This window comes from Pituophis catenifer, unplaced genomic scaffold (assembly GCF_029215685.1).
Source record: "Pituophis catenifer annectens isolate HBS135680 unplaced genomic scaffold, rPitCat1.0.hap2 SCAF_13, whole genome shotgun sequence".
Taxonomy (NCBI): Eukaryota; Metazoa; Chordata; class Lepidosauria; order Squamata; family Colubridae; genus Pituophis; species Pituophis catenifer.
In genome coordinates, this window is record NW_027256893.1 from 19,107,842 (window position 1) to 19,132,449 (window position 24,608).

At 41.6% G+C, this 24,608-nt stretch overlaps 1 protein-coding gene across 3 annotated transcripts in view; it reads left to right on the forward strand.

Annotated features, from left to right (window-relative positions):
* PHKB (phosphorylase kinase regulatory subunit beta) overlaps window positions 1-24,608 on the forward strand; it is a 117,654-nt gene that overhangs the window by 31,061 nt on the left and 61,985 nt on the right. For all 3 annotated transcript variants that reach the window (XM_070953242.1, XM_070953241.1, XM_070953240.1), the window contains 6 exons: window positions 28-135; window positions 3,943-4,023; window positions 8,433-8,548; window positions 13,799-13,862; window positions 20,622-20,717; window positions 23,286-23,483. In XM_070953242.1, the coding sequence (XP_070809343.1) occupies window positions 28-135; window positions 3,943-4,023; window positions 8,433-8,548; window positions 13,799-13,862; window positions 20,622-20,717; window positions 23,286-23,483 (663 nt within the window). The remainder of the gene's footprint in view (window positions 1-27; window positions 136-3,942; window positions 4,024-8,432; window positions 8,549-13,798; window positions 13,863-20,621; window positions 20,718-23,285; window positions 23,484-24,608) is intronic.

Here is a 24,608-nt window from a genome sequence, read left to right on the forward strand (position 1 = left end):
CATGTAATCTTTTTTTTTTTTCCCCAGGTTCAGCAATATAAGCAGGATCCTAAGCCCTCCAAATGTCTGCATTCTATTTTCAACGTTCACACAGGTGATGAGGTCTTTTCTCATGAGGAATATGGTCATCTACAGGTACGAAACGTTGGTGTTTTTTTTTTTAAAAAAAAAAACCAAAAACCAAAAAAATCTACTACAGAGCCAGAGTGAGTTTGAATATTTCCTTCCTGCTGTTTAGTTAAAGGCTACCGTTCTTTTTAAAAATGTCTTCAATTATGGAGCTTGACAAATTGATTTTCCTGCTTTAACCTACCAAACAACAGCAAGCTGTTTTGCAGTCTGATTTGTTGCTGTATAATTCAGTGTAAACAATACCAGGGTAATGGCCGAAATGAATTGTTGCTGTCTTTGAAACACGACGAGCTTGGATCTGTGGAATGCAGACCTTAAAATAGGTTTATAGATTGATTTTAAGAATTGCTGATCTGGATACTTGGTTATGCTTGGTGAATCAATTTCCCCTTCCAGAACACCCCTAGCCGCTTAATTAAAAGTTAATGGGTTTTTAATTTAATTCTTAGTTTTCTTTCCTTTCCTCCATTCAATGGAGTTTCCTTACTGCGTAGGCCGGATTTTGGATTGTCAGATGTCAATTTTACTTGGGAGAGGTGGGTTTCAGCAGGTTCTGACCAGTTCTGGAGAACCGGTAGCAGAAATTTTGAGTAATTCGGAGAACCGGTAGTAAAAATTCTGACTGGCCCCGCCCCCATCTATTCTCTGCCTCCCGAGTCCCAGCTGATCAGGAGGAAATGGGGATTTTGCAGTATCCTTCCCCTGGATTGGGGAGGGAATGGAGATTTTACAGTATCCTTCCCCTGGATTGGGGTGGGAATAGAGATTTTACAGTATCTTTCCCCTGACACACCCACCAAGCCACATCCACAGAACTGGTAGCAAAAATTTTTGAAACCCACCACTGGATAACAGTACAGGTAGTCCTCAACGACCATAATTTCTGTTGCTAAGTGAAACATTTGTTAAGTGAGCTTTGCCCCATTTTACGACCTTTCTCGCCACCGTTCGTTAAGCGAATCACTGCAGTTGTTCAATTAGTCAAACTGTCGTTAAGTGAATCTGGCTTCCCCACTGACTTTGCTTGTCAGAAGGTCGCAAAAAGGGATCACGTGACACCCCCCCCCCCCGGACATTGCGACTGTCATAAATATGACTCGATTGCCAAGCGTCCGAATTTTGGTCACATGATCTTGAGGATGTTGCAAAGGTCGTAAGTGTGAAAACTGGTCCTAAGTCGCTTTTTTTCAATGTCGTTGTAACTTTGAACGGTCACTAAACAAACTGTGGAAAGTCAAGGACTATCTGTAATCTCGTTCCTGACTCTGAATAGATTAGAATGTTCCCTTAGCAATAACAAGGCATTTCTAACACGGCGGCTGCGGTTTTTGTTTTTTTTCCCTACCTCAGAAAATCTTCAGAATCCCTTTGAAATAAGAAATGGTGTAGGTTCTCCTGAGGGACGTGGTGGCTCAGTGCCTAAGAGGCTGAGCTTGTCAATCGAAAGATCGGCAGTTCAGCAGTTCGAATCCCTAGGGCCACGTAACAGGGTGAGCTCCCATTACTTGTCCCAGCTTCTGCCAACCTAGCAGTTCGAAAGCAGGTAAAAAATGCAAGTAGAAAAATAGGGACCACCTTTGGTGGGAAGGTAACAGCGTTCCGTGCGCCTTTGGCATTTAGTCATGCCAGCCACATGACCATGGAGACGTCTTCGGACAGCGCTGGCTCTTCCGCTTTGAAACGGAGATGAGCACCGCCCCCTAGAGTCAGGAACGACCAGCACATATGTGCGAGGGGAACCTTTACCTTTAGGTTCTCCTGCTTGGGCAGAGGGTTGGACTAGACGACCTAAAAGGTCCCTTCCAACTCTGTTAATCTGTTAAATACAATATTGTACATGATAATGCAGCAATGGTATTTCCTGCTGGGCATAGTTTGTTTCTGGAGCTGTGCAATTTGATGAATTTTAGGCATCGCATCGCATCGCAAATTAATTAACTGCTATGGCTTTTTTTTAGTTTGGGGAATGTAGGGTTTTTTTTGTCAACGCTATTTTTATTGCTTATGTTTTAATGGGGAATTGCTGTGGAAAAGGCAGTTGTTTAACTGTAGTTATGTTGTTACGGCTTGCCTCCTTGAAAGCAAAGAGAACCAAAGGATTTCATTTGGAAGACTTTTTATTCTTTATGTTGTCAGGTGAAAGAACGGATGTCATTCAGCATGTTGCAATCTGGGCAGTCTTTTGACGTGCGGTTGTTTCCTTTGACATTATTCCCCCAGCCATAATGTCTTGTAGAAAATTGCCATTGGCAAATGACACGTTGGCAGAGGGGTGAAATCCAGCAGGTTCTGACAGGTTCTGGAGAACCGGTAGCAGAAATTTTGAGCAGTTTGGAGAACCGGTAGCGGAAATTTTGAGTAGTTCAGAGAACCGGCAAATACCACCTCTGGTTGGCCCCAGATTGGGGTGGGAATGGAGATTTTGCAATATCCTTCCCTCAGGAGTGGGTTGGGAATGGAGATTTTGCAGTATCCTTCCCCTGGAGTGGGGTGGGAATGGAGATTTTGCAGTATCCTTCCCCTGCCATGCCCACCAAGCCACGCCCACAGAACCGGTAGTTAAAAAAAAATTGGATTTCACCGCTGGGCTGGCATCTAAGAGATAATGACGTCAACAGAAGAAAACAGTGTCATTTTTCATCAACGTAATTCAAATCTAACGAATCAGATGCTGAAGATGGTCCAAATGTCCATCTTTGCACTTCTACCATCGGGCAGAAGACATTGAAGCATAGCGAGCCGAACAAATAGGTTTAAAAATAGTTTCTATCCTTGGGCTGTCAGACTCTTAAACACAACCACAATCACTTCATGCACACACGGAAATGTATGACTGGTTTTTCTTTTACTTTCTTTTTCTTTTTCCCCCCTAATTACTTGCATAGGAATTATTCTTTATGCTATTTATGTTGTTTGTATTTTTTCTCATTGATCGCACCAGCGAGGCTCAAATCAATTTCGTTGTATGCATGGTGTACAATGACAATAAAGGCTATCCTATCCTATCCTATCCTATCCTATCCTATCCTATCCTATCCTATCCTATCCTATCCTATCCTATCCTATCCTATCCTATCCTATCCTATCCTATCCAAAGGAAATCTAATCCGTCAGTCCTTAAAGGAAGAGCAAGAAACCCCCCTGGGTGAAATTATACAAAGATAACAAGAAGTTTATCCTAGCAGGCAGAGAGGTCCCCCATCTCTCTTCCTCATAATATTGGTGAAGATTTCCTGCGGAGGGAAGCCTTCATTTGGACCATCTTCAGGTGTTTGTAGCCTCCATGTTTCTAGTGGGCAAAGATAGAACTGTTACTGATAAATATGCTTTCAAAACAATTTTGAAATTAAGTTGAGGGCTGCTGGTTGCCTCATTCTATTCTAGAGGGTATTTGGGCATCCTTGATAATGAAATAAATAACTTTTAAAATACCGTAAACCCAAACTGATTGAATTTCGTGTTTTATTTGAAAGCCAGTATTTTCTAAAACGAATGCTGAAGGAAACCATTGTTGCCCCTTGAAGAGGTATCTCTGATCCCTGAACCGTGCTTTGTATCATGTCATTACAACTCAGGGACACAAGGCAAAAATTACAATAGGAAGCTCCCAGCTCCTAAGCACGTGAGGGATTATCAACCTCTTCCAGATACAGGCATTTATTTTCCATTTTACACCTGTTATTTTCATTCCTTCTGATTTTACTCGACACACTGACTGCAGGCATCATAGTACGGGGCTGGCTAATTTTTTCTTCTTCTTTTGACAGGATTATTTCTTTTATCTTTTCCTTTTTTTTCCCCTCCGTCCAGATAAATGCTGTATCCCTCTTCCTACTCTACCTGGTGGAGATGATTTCATCCGGCCTGCAGATCATCTACAACACGGACGAGGTATGAAACGAGCCAATTCCATATCTCACAAAAGCAGACTGTAGGAATTTTACAGGCTTTTAAACAAAATGGAAGAAAATTCTTTTTCCTTGGGCGTTTTCCGAAATAGCTGTATTGAATTACAATTGGAGCAATATTTTTCTTTCTTGCCTTGAACGATAGCAAGAAACTATTTCTGTTAGCCTTTCTGTTAACCATGTAAAAGCTAGGTCAGGAGTCTCCAAATGCGGCAATTTTAAGACTTGTGGACTTCAACTCCCAGAATTCTCCAGCCAACCTTATTGGCTGGGGGAATTCTGAGAGTTGAAGTCCACAAGTCTTAAAAGTTGCCACGTTTGGAGATACCTGGGTTAGGTAAATGTGCCATGGATCATAAAGCATTACACTCATTTAATATACCAAACGCCATTTTCTTCCCTCCTCCAATAACAAATGCTTCCTAAAATATCATTTCTGTTTCTATTTTTAAAAGAATCCCTATCAATTCCAGCATTTACATTCTCTTGCATGCAGCGGGCTGTTAATGCCTGCAGAGATTTCCCTGCTCATTTCAGAAGTGCCATTTAAAACAGCTTCTAAAGCATGTGTAGAATTATCATGAATGGTATACGTGAAACATGACTTCCGTACAAATGCATATGAAACCTGGATCTGGGGAAATTCAAGGCAGAAGGATTCCCACCACTTGAAGTCAAGTTGTCCTAAGTTTTCTGCATTAAAGCACTTTTAAATTTCAACGCTGTACTAAAATAAACCTGGCTGTAAAACAGGCCTTGACAAGAGAAGAAAGGTTTTCCTAGGTCTCTTAAATCCAACTGTCTGCACTTCTCAGTAATCTGCATAAACTCTTCTATAATTGAGAAGTATTGACCTGAAGGCTCTCACAGGTTTATTTCCTCCGGTAGTGAGTTTTTCGTTTTAATTATATGATGCTTACCTTTCAGTTCTTAGGCATCCCATGCTCTCCGAATGTGGCAGGTTTTTTTAACAATAAAAGTTAGGTGGGATTTGTAAGGCTGTATATAGAAGGGATTGGGGTGGCCTGGACTAGAAATGTCTGTCCCTGATTTTCTGGGTGGTAGCATCATCTGAGATCATCTGAGATATTCATATCTAAAATGAGATTTGGCTGGCACAGGTTACAGAAATTGGCTGGCACAGGTCACAGTTTCAACCATTTCTCCATACCTGATTGCCTCTTAAAATGGGGGTGTAAGTGCTTGGAATAAAGGGAAGAGGGGGAGGGGAGAAGAGGAGGAGGAGGACGAGGACGAGGAGAAAAAAAGAAGAAGAGGAGGAGGAGAAGGAGGAGGAGAAAGAAAAGGAGAAGAAGGAGGTATAGAAGAAAGGAAAAGGAGGAGGAGGAGGAGGAGAAAGAAAAGGAGAAGAAGGAGGTGTAGAAGAAAGAAGGAAAAGGAGGAGGAGGAGGAGAAAGAAAAGAAAAGGAAAAAGGGAGAGAAAAGAGATGGAGGGAAAAGGAGAAGAAGGAGAAGGAGGAGGAGAAGAAGAAAAGAAAAAACAAAAGTAGGAGGAGGAGGAGGAGGAGAAAGAAGAGGAGGAGAAGAAGGAGGTGGAGAAGAAAGGAAAAGGAGGAGGAAGAGAAGGAGGAGGTCGAGGAGAAGAAAGAGGGAAAAGGAAGAGGAGGTGGAGGAGAAGAAAGAGAAGGAAAAAGGGAAGGAGGAAAGAAAGAAGAGGAGGAAGAGGAGGAGGATTCCTCTTGCCCAGTTACATGTCACATACTCTGCATTTGTCGCTAACTCTGAGTGGTTTCGTCCAGAAAATGTCCTGATTGGGGTTCGCTCTGAGCCCTGGCCCATCCCCATCCCCCCCTTTATTTCGCATTTAGACTAATCCCTTGCGCAAGATGTTATGCCTATTGAGTGTATTGAAGCTATTCATTATTATTCCTTGTTTCCCTTGGAGGTAAATGAGCTGCCTCCAGGAGTAGATGAAAATGCTGAGCCAGTTCTAAATGGTTGAATAAATGTAATAGGTTTTGTTTCTCTGTGTAGAACAATGATATTCGTTAACTCCTTACAAACGCAAGAGGATTATTTCCCATATTATCGGATCAACCTATTGCATGCGTCCTCTGTACCTGAACATTCAGATCTGTAGAATAACATTCCGGCTATAAGAGGGCATACAAAATGTAACTGAAATGGAAAGATAGCATTTGGAGTTGTCCGAATATAGTTTAATTCTGCAGATTACGAGACGAAAGAAGCTCATTTACAGAAGAGGCTTTTGGACGTATCGAGCTTCTGCAGGTGTTTGGGTTCTCCCTTGAACCGCCTGCCATGTATTATAGATGCTCTTGAAGACAAAATAATCCAGCTCAGGTGAAAAGTGCTTGAGGGTTCCTTAAACTTCTGAAGGAACTTTGGGAGAAGAAGGTGCTACGAGTGGAATGAGCAGATTGAAATCCAACCTACCTATGTTTCCCCAAAAATAAGACTGGGTCTTATTTTCCTTTGGACCACAAAATAAGCACTAGAGATTATTTTTTTGGGGGGGAGGGTGTGATTATTCTTTTTCCATGTAAAGGAATCCCACTTCTGCTTGCTTGCGGTGGGGCAGGAGGTGGCATGGTGTCCCAGTGTCACCGCAAGTGTTCTGCCCCAGCTACGGACCCCAAAGAATGCAGCACACGCAAAGTCTGCACAAAACTTAATTTACTAAAATAACTCAGTCTTTCTCAAACAAAGGCTGTTAAGAAACTTTCTTAACAGCCTACAAGAAACCAAAGATAAAGTAATCACAATCTTACTGTGGTTGGCAGAAATCCCAGAAGCAATTTACAGAGAATCCAGACGCGAAGGAGAATGAACTAAAGTTGTTCCCTGCAAATTGCTTCAGTCGGCGTTCCTCCTTAAATAGGCTAAGGGAGTGGCCAATTATCCCCAAGCCTTACTCTCGAGGAGAGCTCCTCCTGAGGAGCCACTCCTGCCTTTTGGCAGTTCTGTGCGCCCGTGCATCGAGAAGAGGCTCCTCCTCTTCGTCCTCTTCACTTATGGGAACTTCTGGAGGTTCTGAAGGCCCTGCTTCTGGCACCACATCTTCTCCAGCCTCCTCATTGTCTGACTCATTTGCCAGCTGCACAGGCTGCTGGCGCAGCACCACACCAGTCTCCTCGCTGTCGGAATCAGCTACTAGCTGCACAGGCCGCTGACGGGCCACAACAGCGAGGCAGGGGGGTGGTGAAGCTGTCTCACATGCCCCACACTGGCTTACCTCAAGCCCCTACAGCCAGGTCAACCATGCCCCAACGCCTGCCTCGCCTTGCAGTGGTGGCCCCATTCAATGGGATCCCACGTGGCCATCGGCCCACTTCTTCTGCTTGCTAGCAGCCGCAACAGAGCAGGAGGCCGAGCAACCTGCCAATGCCGCGGCTAGGAGGTGAGACGGGGTGGTGAAGCTGTGAGCAAGCAGAAGTGGTCCGAACACCATCACTGTTTGAGACAACCATGACTTGAATGATTGAGAATCCCCATGAACAGATTTCACTCTTTATCTTCCCAGCCCATGGGTCTGCAACCTTAAACACTCAAAAGAGCCATTTGGACCCGTTTCCCACTGAAAAGAAAACACCGGGAGCCACAAAAACCTTCCCGTGCCTGACGATTTCTTGAGCGGCCACAAAACTAGCATCTGTAGTTGAATTAAACATTCTGCTTTTCTTCTGAAACTTTTCTTTTCTTGGCTTTATCCATGGTTGGCCTACTGGGGATTGAAAAGCTCAATAAATCGCGTGCCGGCAGATGTCACACATTGGCGGTTGGGACGCATATTTTGAGTGACAGGGAGCCGCAGCAGAGGGGTGAAAGAGCCACATGCGGCTCCAGAGCCACAGGTTTCTGACCCCTATCCTAGCCCTACAAATCTAAACATTTTGAGCCTGCGATATTAGTACTTGCACATCCCTTAACACACACAAGGCCGGGCAGTTACAGGATTTTTTTAAAAAAGCTTTACCCTTGCAATCATCAGTACTGTATTATTAAAATCTCTGTCCTCCTGTAATGTTCCAGGAAAGAAGTGAGAGCATTTGGCGCTCCCAATGAGTAATCCTGATTTTTTTTTTCCCCAAAGCCAAACAATCTAGTCCTGGCAATGACGAAGAAGAGTAAATTCTCCAGGCTGAGCTGGGAGTAAAATTCAGTCAAGTAATTCTTCCTGACCTGCTTGCAGTGGCAACGTAATTTTAGAGAATAATATTTCCTCCAATTACATGTCATGCCCAGTAATAATACTAGCAAACTATTATTAGCAACTGAACTATAGGCAAGACAAACAGAATTATCTGAAGGGCTATCCGTGTTCTTTCAGAACCTAAAACTATTAATAGATTTCAGCACTTTGCTGTCTCAATTCTATTTCCTTTTCTCTCTCTCTCTCTTTTTTTGAAGGTCTCTTTCATACAAAACCTCGTTTTTTGCGTAGAAAGGGCATACCGGGTTCCAGATTTTGGCATGTGGGAAAGAGGAAGCAAATATAACAACGGCAGCACTGAATTGCATTCAAGGTATTTTTTTTTTCATTCCTTTTTTCCCTCCTTCCAATAAGTCCATTCTTATTATTCTCAACCGTTGTGAATGTTGATGTGGAATTTATAAAGATGGTTTTGTTTCAGTCCCTGAATCATTGCCCTGTCTTCATGGGGTAAAATCTTGCAAGCCTTGTGGTCCTGAACTGCTGGGGAAAAAAAAAAGACAGCAGAAACGTGACATTAAATAAAGCACATCTTTTAATAGATAGATAGCTTTATTGATTAGCCTGTAAGCCCATGATGGTGAACCTATGGCACGCGTGCCACAGGTGGCACATGGAGCCATATGTGTGGGCACGCGAGTGTTGCCCTACCTCAGGTCCAGCGTGCCCCAAAGAAGAGGGAGCCAAGCTATTCTCCAAAGCACCTGAGGGCAGGACAAGAAGCTACAGATGGAAACTAATCAAGGAAAGAAGCAACTTAGAACTAAGGAGAAATTTCCTGACAGTTAGAACAATTATTCAGTGGAACAACTTGCCTCCAGAAGTTGTGAATGCTGCAACACTGGAAGTTTTTAAGAAGATGTCGGATAACTATTTCTCTGAAGTGGTGTAGGGTTTCCTGCCTGAGCAGGGGGTTGGACTAGAAGACCTCCAAGGTCCCTTCCAACTCTGTTATTCTATTCTATTCTATTCTATTCTATTCTATTCTATTCTATTCTATTCTATTCTATTCTATTCTATTCTATTCTATTCCATTCCATTCCATTCCATTCCATTCCATTCCATTCCATTCCATTTAACAAATGGTTTTAAGTTGAGGACTATCTGTAGCAACATATTTTTGTTGTTGTTGATGACTTTTCCCCCAATTATCAATTTTAAGTCTTGGAAATTTTGGAACGCTATCTCAGTGATGTCTAGAAGTTCATGATTCCCATCCATGTGTTGGAAATATTCATTGGTCCTGTAACCATTTTGCTCAAGCTTATTTCCAAGCATCTGTTAAATTATTCTGGGAAAAAAAACATTTTTGACATATCCCATCTGTGTTTTGTTTCTGAAAAGCAACGTCTTTTTACTCCGAGCTTTAGAAAGTCTTTGGCATCGGAGTCTTCTGCTCGTTCTCCTTTGTCCTACGACTCATCTCGCTGATGTGTTGTCTGTCCTTATTAAGATTTCTTTTGCTTGTTCATTTGCCTGCCAGTTTTAATGTAGTCTACATGTGATTTCTTTTTTTTTTAAAGGCTGTTTAGCATTGTTCTTGATTCTTCCCGCAGAAACATCATTTCCTGAACAAAAGAATTTAAATATGCTAGCAAAGGAAGATTATGGATTTCTGAATGATTCCATCCTGATTAGAATCTGATCTGCTTGTTTTGTTGTTGAAGGCTGTCTCAAAACCTCTTGATCCCATCTGTTTTCATCGATTTCAGTTACTTCATTAGCTTAGGCAGCCAATTTGGTGTAGTGGTTATAGCATCAGATTAAAAACTGGGAGACCGTGATCTAAGGGTGCTTTTCAAAAGGCAATTGGACTTTCTTGGTCCAAACTGGGAGCATTTCACCCCTGCTTTACAGCCCTCTCTAAGCGGTTTACAGAGTCAGCCTATTGCCCCCAACCATCTGGGTCCTCATTTTACTGACCTCAGAAGAATGGAAGGCTGAGTCAACCTTGAGCCGGTGAGATCTGAACTGCCAAACTGCAGCTAGCAATCAGCTGAAGTAGGCTGCAGTGCTGCACTCTAACCACTGCACCACCTTGGCTCTTAAGATAGAAGATCATGAGTTTTAATCCTATTTTAAGCATAAAGCCAGCTGGGTGATCTTGGGCCAGTCACTCTATCACAGTCCTAGGAAGGAAGCAATGGCAAACCACTTCAGGAATCTTGCCTAAAAAGTTGCAATGACTTGTACAAACAGCCACCAGCAGTCAATATTGACTCGAAGGCTGACACAGACATACCAAGAGACTCACATTAGTTTGGGCTTCAAACCATATCGTGTTTGAATTAAGAACTCCACGGTTACTTCATGGGTCCATATGCATGTGTAAGTGCACACACATGCATGAAGAGAGTCTTATTTTAGAGCATGAGTTGGCATTTGAAAGAGATTTGTTCATACATTCAATTGTACAGTCCTTCTAAACTTAGGCACCTTAGACTGAATCCTTGAGCTTGGATCTGTCTTAAATTAAACCTTGGGGCTTGCAACTAAAGATTGCCCATAAGACAGTGAACAGCAATTTAGGAGCAGAGTGCCTTATCTCTTATCTCTCTTTCTTAAGCAATCATCAATCAGAAGCCCAATATTTAACAGCTGCTTAATCACAAAGCTTGGGAAAAGCTGTTCGGTATTTTCCAGAGATGCTAGATTGTAGCTTGCAGTATCAATTGACACCATCAAACCAAGTAACACGTTCTTAATCTACTTGTTTTAATCTTTATCCCCTATGTGGGCAAAAGAAGTTGCTCTTTTCAATTTTTTTTTAAAAAAAATTTTCGGTGACTCTATTGATCTCTAAAGCTAAAGGAATGAAATCAGTAAGCTGATCTCATTTTTGAAAAAGCCATTCCTTTGTTTCATATAGGCACATATCTGTTAATTAGATGATTGAAGTCCCAAAGGTGCTTTTTTTCAAAAGGCAACTGGACTTTCTGGTTTTTCTTTGAAGATGTTTCGCTTCTCAAGCAAGAAGCTTCTTCAGCTTCTTGGCAAAACGTCTTCAAAGAAAAATCGGGAAGTCTAGTTGCCTCTTGAAAATGCACCTTTGGTACAACCGAGAACTGGATGACTGAGAATCTCCATAGACCTTTAGATTATTGAACTGACGGCTGAATCGTGCCTTATTATTGCATACTTATATCAGTATCAAAGAAGAAATATTGGGTTTCCATTATATGCTCATCTCTTATTTAGATTTGACCAGGAAAGGTTTTGTTTTACTTTTTTTAAAAAAAACACCTGGATCCATCTATGATTGATTTCATTTGAAAGGTTTGGATTTTCCTCTTTATGGGGTCACTTATACTATTGATGTTTGGTGGATTTTAATTAGGGGCACATTAGTTTGCACGGTGGATTAACCAGCGTTGCTGTAACAGACTTAATACAGTGAAAGTCACCTTCCTTTGCTGACGAAATAAAATCTGATAAATAATTGATGGCGTCCAATTTTGTATATTTCAAAGCACAAAGTGTTAATTAGAATGGGTCGAAAATTTGTTGAGTTGAAAAAAAAATAGGAGAAATTAAAAAAGAACAACCCCATTTGTGTAGATTCACATAAGGAAGGCCCGCGGGAAGACTTCGAGAAGTGCCGGAAAGATGCAATCATAGGTGTCCTTCTTGAGTTTAATGGAGGGGGGAAGATTCCATTAGCGAAGCAGTGCACTAAGCAATCCAGCTTCTATTAGCATGTCATCCGTCATTCACGAAGAGAATAGTTTCTAATCAGCAGAAAATGAGGAAAAAAATATGTGAGATTTCATCAGCCTTTGACGGCAGCTGTTCAGAACAAAGTTTGGTAGGCAACCTAATCATCTTTCTCTTGTTGAACCAATTAGTAAACTACATGGTGTGTCCTCCCCCCCCCCACTCTTGTGTATTACTTCAGAAAAGTGTGGAAAGCTCTCAGTGTGAAGGTTGAAATAATAAAAAAAAAATCAATGTTTCCTAGTAAGCTAATGAAAACAAGCTAATGAAAACATTCCAGTGGAAGCTATGTTTTGGAGAGCTAGTAGATGTGAAGATATTGGACTGACCTTGAAGAAGATGCAGATTCAAGTCCAATTTTAGATCCAGAAGCTCCTTTTTCACCCCATTGCTTTAAGATTTGTGCTTAAAAGAAAAAAAAATATAGGAACCCTTTTATGGTTGATTCATGAATAAATAATAGATAGCTTCAGAGTAAATGCACCTGTCCATTTATGAATTCTTCTTCAGTATTTTATTTCACATAAAACAGCGACTCGGTTCATAATAAGTATTTTTTTTTCCATTTTTTATTTTAAATTACTAACATTACAAACAACATATACAATATTTCACCCTGTGCTATACATAAGAAAGGAAGATTTGGTTCTTTGGATATATCCTCATGATCGCCAAAATCCACGTTCTCGGGGTACGGGTACCGAAGCATCCAATTTTCCCAGCGCATAGTCCACAAATGGTTTCCAAATTTTCCAGAAAATATCTTCTTTATAGTCACCATTTCTAATTTTAATATCACATGTCATTTTATCATTTAAAGCTAATTTCCACATTTCACAATACCATTCTTCTATTCTAAAATTCACATCTAATTTCATGATTTATGCTTAAAAGAAAAAAAAAATATAGGAACCCTTTTATGGTTGATTCATGAATAAATAATAGATAGCTTCAGAGTAAATGCACCTGTCCATTTACGAATTCTTCTTCAGTATTTTATTTCACATAAAACAGCGACTCGGTTCATAATAAGTATTTTTTTTTTCAAGTACAGATTAATAGTCTTGGTCAGGGATCGGCAACCTTAAACACTCAAAGAGCCACAAAGGTCCTAACTGGAAGCTCACCGTTAAATTTTGGAGCTGACCGGAAGTCCGGTTTCCCCACCATAGAGTCTCCTCCTAGCATGGAGTCCTTTTTCCTCTACCTGTCTTAACCGAAAGCCCTATCAATTGTGGAGCCAACTGGCGACAGGGAGCCGCAGCAGAAGGATGAAAAAGCCACGGATTGCCAATCCCTGGTCTTGGTTAATCTCTTTGTGGTGCTGTCCAAGGTGCTGATTGTTCATAGATGACTATGGCCTGAGTTTGCTTATTTCTACAGTATTTCTAAAAAGCATTCAAAATAAAAGACAATTTACTTTAGGCCCTTAGCCAGATTAGAAGAGTAACCATGTACACCAACGGTCCCATAAAGTAATGAAAATAAATAAATAAATCGTCAGCTTCTTTTCATCACCCCCTCCCCCCAAAAGTGATGCCAGCTATTGTCACCGCAAGACCTATAAACCTACGGTTCCAGATGTTCAAATCCAAGGTCCTTTCAAAAAAAAAAACACGTAATTTTTTTATGGATTCACTGGTGACCTTTAAATACAAATTGCTGAAAACCAATAAAATAAACCGACTGTATCATCACTTTGTCCTAAGATTTTTTTTTTAAACTGTCAGCAAGAAATTATCTGATGTATAAGCTAGCCTTTAGGGAGCAGAATTTTTATTTCCAGAGTTGTAAGCATAACAAACATTTTTTTCCCCCTCTCTCTCTGTCTCTTTCCTTTCTTCCTCAGTTCTGTCGGGTTGGCAAAAGCTGCTCTAGAAGCAATTAACGGATTCAACCTCTTCGGCAATCAGGTACAATAGTAGGACTATTTAAGGATTTGTTCCTTCTTCATTTTTAATTAACTGCTTGTTCTATAGTAAATTGCTTTCACTGCACATCAAAGGGTGTCTAATATCCACATGATAAAATATTTCCAGTCTGCAAGCTTCTTAGTTTTCCCCAGTTATTATTTTTTCAGTTAACAGTTATAGCGCTGTAGCTGTCACATATTTTCCTCTGGTCATTTTGATCCATGTTAAATTAGGCCAGACGGTTTTACAAATATTTCCTTGGCTCTTTCCTGCCTCCCCCCCGCCCAGTTTTCTCATACATGGGACCATCCCTTGTTTTTAATCAGCCCCGTCTACTTTGCCCTCTGATAATCGAATACATTAACCGGTCCACTTCCTCTGTCGTTTTTTTTCTTATGTTTATACAAAACATGGTCTAGTTCTGTCTTGTTCAATGATGATGATGATGATTGTAGTGGTGATTGGTTGTGATCCTTCTCTTCCTCTTTCTCCCCGATTCCATCTCCCTTCCTTTCTTCTCCTTCTCCTTCTCCTTCTCCTTCTCCTTCTCCTTCTCCTTCTCCTTCTCCTTCTCCTTCTCCTTCTCCTTCTCCTTCTCCTCTTTTTCCCCGATTCCATCTCCCTTCCTTCCTCCTTCTCCTCCTCCTCCTCCTTCTCCTTCTCCTTCTCCTTCTCCTCTTTTTCCCCGATTCCATCTCCCTTCCTTCCTCCTTCTCCTCCTCCTTCTCCTTCTCCTTCTCCTCCTCCTTCTCCTCTTTCTCCTCGATTCCATCTCCCTTCCTTCCTCCTTCTCCTCCCTCCTCTTTCTCCCCAATTCCATCTCCCTTCCTTTCTTCTCCTTCTCCTTCTCCTTCTCCTCTTTCTCCCCGATTCCATCTCCCTCCCTTCCTTCTCCTTCTCCTTTTTCTCCTCCTTCTCCTCTTTCTCCCCGATTCCATCTCCCTTCCTTCCTCCTTCTCCTTCTCCTCCTCCTTCTCCTCCCTCCTCTTTCTCCCCGATTCCATCTCCCTTCCTTTCTTCTCCTTCTCCTTCTCTTTCTCCTCCTCCTCCTCTTTCTCCCCGATTCCATCTCCCTCCCTTCCTTCTCCTTCTCCTTCTCCTTCTCCTTCTCCTTCTCCTTCTCCTTCTCCTTCTCCTTCTCCTTCTCCTTCTCCTTCTCCTTCTCCTTCTCCTTCTCCTTCTCCTTCTCCTCTTCCATCTCCTCTTTCTCCCCGAGTCCGTTTCCCTTCCTTCCTCCTTCTCCTTCTCCTTCTCCTTCTCCTCCTTCTCCTTCTCCTTCTCCTTCTCCTTCTCCTTCTCCTTCTCCTTCTCCTTCTCCTTCTCCTTCTCCTTCTCCTTCTCCTTCTTCTCCTGGAACTCAGGGTGGTGCACACAGCATTTTCTTTTTAAATATTATCAGAAGAACAGCTTTCTGAGATAAGCCAGGGCATGAAGTGGTAACTGGTTCAAAGTCCTCTCTGCCAGCTCCATTCCCTCTTCACCCTTGGAGCTCTCAGGTTGCCTTGATGCTGACCTTTACTCCCACGCCACTGCCTCTTCCTCTGATTCGGCTGCTGAAGGGGCCAGGGATCAACAGGCCACAACACTTGAATATATTCATCAAAGGAAGAGCCTTTGCAGCAGGATTAATCAGCAATCTTCCCCCCACCACCACCCCCACACACAAATGAAGGCAAATATGCGTGTCCCAAGATAAAGTTGCAGAGATCCAATCTGGGTTGATCCCCGAGACCAGAGGTTTTTGTCTTCCGAGCTTTCGGGTTCGTGCTGGAGCCCATCCTCAGGGAACTTCTCTCTAGCAGAGTGTAGAATATCACACTTCGCTATAGAGCAGTGATGGCTAACCTTTTTGGCACCAAGTGCTGAAAAAGTCACGCGGAAATGTTGCACGTGCGCGTTCATTGGGGCTGTGCTCTGGAAAACCCAAACTTCTGGTTTCTGGCACTCATGCGTGTCCGACAATCAGCTGGCCAGCACGCATGCATGCACTGGTTTTCGGCACTGTTGTGCGTGTGAAGGACAGCTGATCGTTGCACATGCATGCATGCCAGAAACCCAGAAGACAAAGAGGCAAGGCCACCCATGCCGGGCGACATGGCTTCACTTGCCACTTTGGGCATTCATGCCATAGGTTCACCATCACAGTTATAGAGTGATGGGCTCCAGCACGATTCCAAAATGGGTATAAGATGGGCTCCAACACAAGTCCGAAAGCTCAGAAGACAAAACCTCCGGTCCCAGTGACTGACCCAGATTAGATCCTGCAAATCTTTATTTTCTCAGATTGCAGTTAGTGCAGGCAAACTGCATTCAGTCCCGGCAAAGATCAGGGAGACAGATGGAACGCAAAGTAGTTGTAGCCTTGCCTTCTCTGTTTCTGAACATCCATCTCTTTTATTCCATTCCTCTTCCTTCTCTTCTCCCACCGCCATCCTGCTGTTTAGGTTGCCAGGAATGAATCACCCTGCCAGACGTTAGAACTAAGAGAGAGCTTTGAAATATAGCTGTGGGCCGCAGGCAGTCCTGAGGACACAAACTTCTTTTACAGCAAGTCAGATAAGCTTCTTACCTGTAGACCGAGCAAATTTTTTTTTTTTTTTAATTTGATTTATATGCCGCCCTTCTCCGAAGACTCAGGGCGGCTTACAATGTGCTCAGCAATAGCCTTCATCCTTTTGTATATTTATACAAAGTCAGCTTATTGCCCCCACAAACTGGGTCCTTCACAAATATTGTGAAGCCCAGATCACAATTTCTTAAACCTCATTGTCCTTTGCCTATTGAAAGAGAGAGAGAGAGGAAGATGCTAATGTACAAAAGTATGACGGCTATTGCTTAACGCATTGTAAGCCGCTCTGAGTCTCCAGAGAAGGGCGGCATATAAATCGAACCAATAAATAAATAAATAAATAAATGTAGGCAGACCAAGTAGGGAACCATGCTGGATCAGGATAGGAAATAGGAACATAATTGAGTATCTTACCCCATGTACAGGCAGTCCTTTAGGACCACAATTGAGCCCCAGATTCTTTATTTTTTAAAATATTTGTTTTACAAACATATCAAATCGGTGCATGAACAGTGTGGCACCTGAGTATCATACATTCTAATACAAATAAAACTAGTAAAATTAATCATAGTTATTCCATTCAATCAACTTATATATTTCTAATAATGATACACAATTATAATAAGTTGCAATCTGCCATTATTCAATTATTCCATGCTTTCTCTTATTGCTACTTTTATTTTATTATATAAAGGTGTCTACACTAACATTCCCCCTTCTCTTATTTCCATCGCTTATTCTAACTTTTAACCATGTCACCTTTCACTGAAAAACATTTTCTTTCTATCCTACCTAACTTCTAGTTATGTCACCCACCTAAAAAAGAAAGAGAGAGAAAAAAAAAGGAAAAGCAAATCAGAACAACAACAAAATTGAGCCCCAGATTTTTGTTGCTAAGAGAGACATTGGTTAAATGAATTTTGCCCCATTTTACAACCTTTCATGGTCTAGTTGTTAAGTGAAGCACTGCAGTTGTTAAGTTAGTAGCAATAGCACTTAGACTTATATACCAGTTCATAGTGTTTTACAGCCCACTCTAAGTGGACCTGTTCACACTTACGACCTTTGTAGCATCCCCATGATCATGTGATCAAAATTCAGACGCTTAGCAACCGGTTCATACTTTGGACCGTCAGTTCAGTGGTGAAATCCAAATTTTTTTACTACTGGTTCTGTGGGCGTGGCTTGGTGGGCATGGTGTGACTTGGTGGGCATGGCAGGGGAAGGCTATTGTAAAATCTCCATTCCCACTGCACTCCAGGGGAAGGATACTGCAAAATCCCCATTCCCTCCCCACTCCTGGGGGAAGGATATTGCAAAATTTCCATTCCCACCCCACTCCAGGGGAAGGATTCTGCAAAATCCCCATTCCCACCCCACTCCTGGGGGAAGGATATTGCAAAATCTCCATTCCCACCCCACTCCAGGGGAATGATTCTGCAAAATCCCCATTCCCACCCCACTCCTGGGGGAAGGATATTGCAAAATCTTCATTCCCACCCCACTCTGCGGACAGCCAGAGGTGGTATTTGCCGGTTCTCTGAACTACTCAAAATTTCCACTTCCGGTTCTCCGAACTGCTCAAAATTTCTGCTATGGGTTCTCCAGAACCTGCTGGATTTCACCCCTAGCTCAGTTGTGGTCCTTAGTCAAGGACTCCTTGTATGCTGCTCAAGAAGAGGCAGAGGCTTTGAGTCAAAAGTCTGCTGTGACAGTAACAGCCCTACTTTTAAACTGTTTTTAAATTTTATGGGTATATGTTGTTTTAGTATGGCTGTACACCGCCCTGAGTCCTTCGGGAGAAGGGCGGTATTAAAATTTAAATAAATAAATAAATAAATAAATAAATAAATAAATAAATAAATAAATACTTGGTGATTTGATACCAATGCCAGCCTTGTTTGTCAAAAAGTCTCTTGCCTTATGCCTATCTTCTTTTTCTCTGATTTTAAGTGAGGCAATTTCCTAGTCAGAGCGAAAGAGACACTTTTCAGGGATGGCATGAAGCCTCCTTATGATAAGAAATCTGCTTTGTAGATGTGCCTCTTGATTTCCAAGGTCTGTGTGCACAAGAAGAATTTAGTTTCCCTCAGGAGTCAATATGTTTTCTGCTTTTCTTGATCTATTTTAAAGTAAGCCAGCTTTTTCAATGCTGCTTCTCCCAGGGCTCCTAGATGCTCCTGGAATCTGCTTAGCGTTGCCTTGGCAACTGATGCGGCCTACCATCCCAGGACAACTTTTCCAGTTGTTGCGGTTGCTCCAGCAACTGATCTGGGGGAGAACGGTGGGATTGAGGCTGAGGCTCAGCTGGAGGTCACCGAGCATTCTCTCAGTTGTAGCCTTCTTCAGGCTAACACAATTAAAAGCTCTATTCAACAGTGTACATTTCATACCCTGTTTCCCCAAAAATCAGACCTAACTGGAAAATAAGTCCTAGCATGATTTTTCAGATGCCCTACCCCCCAAAATAAGCCCCAGTTAAGATTGCCAGCCCGATGAGCACATTTAGTACTGTATTTCCCCCCAAATAAGACCTAACCAGAAAATAAGCCCTAATGCGTCTTTTGGAGCAAACATTAAAAAAACACCCAATCTTATTTTCAGGGAAACATGGTATATGTGTTAAACTAACATATCCATTGTATTTGTCATTTTTTTTTAAATACTTGGGTGGGGAGCACTAATAAGAAATGTACTAAAGTAAGATCCCTGAAAAAGAGGGAGGAACAGTTGATGTTTGCAGGCCCTTGGGCAGGGGTGAAATCCAGCAGGTTCTGACAGGTTCTGGAGAACCGGTAGTGGAAATTTTGAGTAGTTCGGAGAACTGGTAAATGCCACCTCTGGCTGGCCCCAGAGTGGGGAGGGAATGGGGATTTTGCAGTATTCTTCCCCTGGAGTGGGGAGGGAATGGGGATTTTGCAATATCCTTCCACTGCCACGCCCACCAAGCCACACCCACCAAGCCACGCCCACAAAACAATGAGTTTCCATCAAGAGGTAAAGAATCCAAAAAAATTTGGATTTCACCACTGCCCTTAGGATGTTGAATGTCTATCCGAAGATCAGGAGATCTTCCAGAGATCGTGAAGGAAGAACCTCTTCTTTACCTCTTGATGGAAACTCATTGTCTATGAACAGGCCCACTGGGATCCTAACGTTTGTCCACGTGTTGTTTAATTTTATGTTTAGATCTGGATTAATTGGCCAATACTCTCTCTCTCTATTATAAATTCTCTTTACCACAAAGTGAATTGCTGCAAAATGCATACTTAGATATGCAGGGTAGTTTTTCTTCATATTCCCATTGATCAAACGCTTGAAAATATCTAATTGAATAAAGACCCGTTTGAGAGCAATTTGCTTGCATTAAGGAGCAGGGTAGCTTAATTGCACATCTTACAGAAACTATCTGAGATTGTTAGCCTCTGCCTGGCTTTGAAAACTGCAATATGTTTTTTTTTTTTAATTTTGTTTTGAGTACACAGGATATTACACAAGTTTAAGGGAGGACTCATGACTTTCTTTGTCCTCCCCCCCCCAAAAAAAAAATCAGTAACAGTCAATTCTTAGGGATAATCAGAATTGCTAAAACTAAGATTGTCACGTAATACATAGAAAAATAGTACAGTAGTAATCCGATACAGGTAGATCTGGATGAGCTTCTGAAGGAAGGAAAGATCAAAGAGTCTTCAAGCAATAATTGGGAATAAGTTATATGTCACAGTGGCTATTTGCAACCTTCCTCTATTTTTCCACCACTATCTACTGTGTTTCCCCGAAAATAAATCCCTGTCTTGTATTTTTTTGAGCACTGAAATAAGCACTTGGCCTTATTTTTGGGGAGGTCTTATTATTTTGGGGTGCATGGAACAAGCTGGGGCTCCTCTTGCCGTCTTACCTGATTTCCAGCTCTGCATTTAAATATTTTCAGGAAGGGCGTATTTTCAGGGGGGGGGCTTATTTTAGTGCATGCACTCAAAAGCCCAATAGGGCTTATTATCAGGAGATGTCTTATTTTGGGGGGAAAAGGGTGTATGTATGTATGTATGTATGTATGTATGTATGTATTTATTTATTTATTTATTTATTTATTTATTTGCCACATAGTTTTTTAATGAGTGAGAGAAATGGATTAGGGTATTCCTGGTACTCATCACCTGCTTAGCGTTAATTGTCTGCTCCATCCGCAGGGTTGTTCCTGGTCTGTCATCTTTGTGGATCTTGACGCTCATAATCGGAACCGGCAAACCCTTTGCTCATTACTTCCTCGTGAATCACGATCTCACGTAAGCAAAATGTTAATGTATAACATAGAGCCGTGATGGCAAACCTATGGCACGCATGCCCACATGTGGCACACGGAGCCATATCTGTGGGCACGCGAGCGTTGCCCTAGTTCAGCTCCAGTGCACATGTGCGTCGGCTGGTTTTCAGGGCTTCTGTCCCACCGGAAGTTGGGAAACAGGCCATTTCCAGCCCCTGGAGGACCTCCAGGGGGGTGGGAAAGACCGTTTTTGCCCTCCCCAGGCTCCAGAGGCTTTCTTGGAGCCTGGGGATGGCGAAAAAATGGGCCTACCTGGCCCACCGTGCCAAAAGTGGGGAGGGGGGATCATGTGTGCATGTGTGGGGCGCATTGAACTATGGGTGTGGGCACGTGCACGTATGACCCCCACCCCCCATGCTCCCCCCATTTTTGGAACGCGACAGCAAAAATGTTAGCCATCACTGTCATAGAGGGAGTTCATGGGGATACATTTTACTATCCATTTTAACAGTGGTTACTATTGGTTCTGTGGGTGTGGCTTGGTGGGCGTTGCATAGCTTAGTGGGCGTGGTTTGGTGGGCATAGCAGGGGAAGGATACTGTAAAATCTCCATTCCCATCCCACTCCAGGGGAAGGTTACTGCAAAATCCCCATTTCCTCTCGATCAGCTGGGACTGAGGATGCAGAGAATAGATGGGGACGGAGCCAATCAGAGATGGTATTTACCGGTTCTCCGAACTACTCAAAATTTCCGCTACCAGTTCTCCAGAACTGGTCAGAACCTGCTCAATACCACCTCTGCATTTTAATAAGGTTTGTCGTTAGACAGGATTAGAATCCATATCTTTTTCAGAAAGAACTGTGTAAAAGAGTTCTTCCTTATGGCAGACTCGTCTTTTATGTTATAAGAGGGAAAATAACGTTTTTTAAAAGTTTTCCGACTGTAACCATTTGTTATTGAGCAATAAATAGGTGGATCTGTCTGACTTCCAGAATTTCTGATGCATTTGCAATAGAACTTCAGGTTGGAACGTATCACCATCCCGAGTGCATGAAAAAGCCACGTTCCCCCCCCCATTTATTTCTCCTCATTGTGCATTCAATTTCCATTTCAATTTTTAAAATTCGGGAACGCTTCTAGGTTAGAAATACATAGTTATTTTGGGGGCTAATAATTATACTTGGATTTGGGGATGATATTTTATAACGGGTTAAGGCTTGCCGAAAGCCATTTCTGCATTAGATACTTCTCATTAGCATAACAATACATTCCATTTCATTATCTTAAAATGGGCAGGCTTGGCATGATGCTTTGGACAATTCCAGCAAACTATTCTCACTGCTGCCTCAAGGAAAAATACTTCACTTTCAGATAGGTTTAAAGATTGGGACTATCCTCATATCGGTCAAAATCTAATTCATTTAATCTCACAATTCCTTTAATTTTATTGCACCCATAAATATTTTTTCTGGAACCAACAAAGGAATGAAATTTATTCTCTGTATTGTCTCCTCTGTTTTAAGAATTTTTTTTATCTTTTCCAGGGATTTGAATAGTCATTTAATTTTGTAAGCTTACTAGGGTTTTTTTTTGTTTTTTTTTTTGCAGTACATAATAAAAAATAGCATCATCCTGTTCCTTTCTGGAGTAACCAACAAATATGTAAAGCATAAAAAGTACATTAAGTGATGAACAAAAAAAAGAAAAATTCAAAAGCAAGAGATGAGAGAGAAAAACCAAAGACTGCTTTTACTAATAACATAATCAGTTTTTGTTTGCAAACTTGCATTGCAAAATTTCCCTTAGAGAGATTGCTGATAATATAAAAATACAACAAAACTCCCAACCCTTGATTGTGTATTCAGAAAAATCTCTTCACCCTGTCAGTGACTGACTAAACATTGCTTTGTTTTATTATCATATTTTAATATTTTAGAGCTCTATTCACAGTAAACATTCCAATGTATGTATATGCTTCTTTCTTTAAACCCTTGTGGTTTCAATTTTGATGTCTCTGCAGTTGTTGCATACATAAAGCAAAGAAAGTTGGTTTCATTGGGTATGGAATGGATCTCCATCTTGCATGTATATAGACTTCAGAGAACAACAAAGCACCTTGTGTTGTTTCTCTGAAGTCTATAATTCCTTCCTTCCTTCCTTCCTTCCTTCCTTCCTTCCTTCCTTCCTTCCTTCCTTCCTTCCTTCCTTCCTTCCTTCCTCCCTCCCTCCCTCCCTCCCTCCCTCCCTCCCTCCCTCCATTTTAGATGCTGCCCATCTCACCTGATGACTACTCTAGGCAGTTTAAATTTTAAAAATATACAAATATATCAATTAAAGATACCTATTAAAAATAATAAAAACATTAAGACATCAAAGCAATAATCAGTTGCCTTTTGAAAAAAAATAACGCCTTTGGGACCTGGATGACTGAGAATCTCCATAGAAATTACTCAGAGTGCTTGGTTTGGAGTTACTATGTGTGACCTCTTGAATGTGTAGATACCATATAGAGGTATTGAATTGAGGTATTGAATTGAATTGAGAATGTTCATCCGTTATTTAGGTACATTTTTTCTTTCGTTATACTAGAACACCGATGCTGCCCTCCTACCTTGCATTGGCTATCCTGCTTTTGCTGTGGACGATGAAGCTTTGTACAGTCAAACAATTGATAAAATAGTTAGGAAACTCAAAGGAAAATATGGATTTAAGCGTTTTTTGAGAGATGGCTACAGAACCGCATTAGAGGATAAAAATCGACAGTACTATAAACCGGCAGAAATTAAGGTAATGATCTTGTTCCTATGATATGGGAAAGAATGAATGTGTGTTCATAAATGCCAGTGTACAAAATTTGTGCTTTTTTAAAAAAAAAATCTGTTTATTACAATGACTAGGCAAAGAAGTTCCAGGTTTGCCCACTTTAAGTAATTTTTACAGTGCCAATTAGCTTGATTCTGAATGTTGGATCCTAATATTTGCAGTTTACTGACATGGCTGTTTAACTCCTGGGTACAGATTTAACAATGCTTTTTATATCATCTGTTTTCAAGCTGCTAGAGAAGGACAACTCTTCAGCACTCTTGTAGCTGAATTAACAACAACAACAACAAAAAGATTAATGTTGAGTTATTGTTGATACAATCATAGTTCTTCCTTTCTGAAAATTCAAGGTATACCTCCCTTACACATCCATTGTACTGAATTTCCAGAAAGACCTAGGATGGAGATAAACTTTGAGACACTGGAATACCATTGATCCATTAGTTAGTAACAAGAGACTTGATTGCCAGTGGCCAAGCTCAACTCATAACTATTTTATACACCTAGAAGTGACAATATGTATTCCTTTCACTCATTTTCAATCAGTCACTGATACTGTATTTCCCCGAAAATAAGACCTGTCTTATATTTTTTTTGAACCCTAAAATAAGCGTTTGGCCTTATTTTGGGGGAGGTCTTATTATTTTGGGGCATGTGGAGGAAACCAGAGGAAATGGTGCGGACCGGCTGCGCGTGCATTTAAATATTTTTTGGGAGGGCTTATTTTCAGGGGGGGTTATTTTAATGCATGCGCTAAAAAGCCCAATTGGGCTTATTATCAGGGGATGTCTTATTTTCGGGGAAACAAGGCACATAGGGATAAGGAGTGTATCATTTGTATTCTGCCCATGTGATGAAGAATTCCCTGAACCATGTACCCTATTCCAAAATGCAACCTACCTGTATGGAGACAGAAAGTCAGAGGGTGGGACACGTGGGTCTATGGCCAACTCACCACAGTTTAACTCACCACGGGACAACTCGCATGGCCAACTTGCCATGGGACAAAAGGCACACGAATATCAAGAAATTGGTGGAATAGAATCATTACAGTAGGGATGCAAAAGGAGGGACAAAATGAAAAGCGAA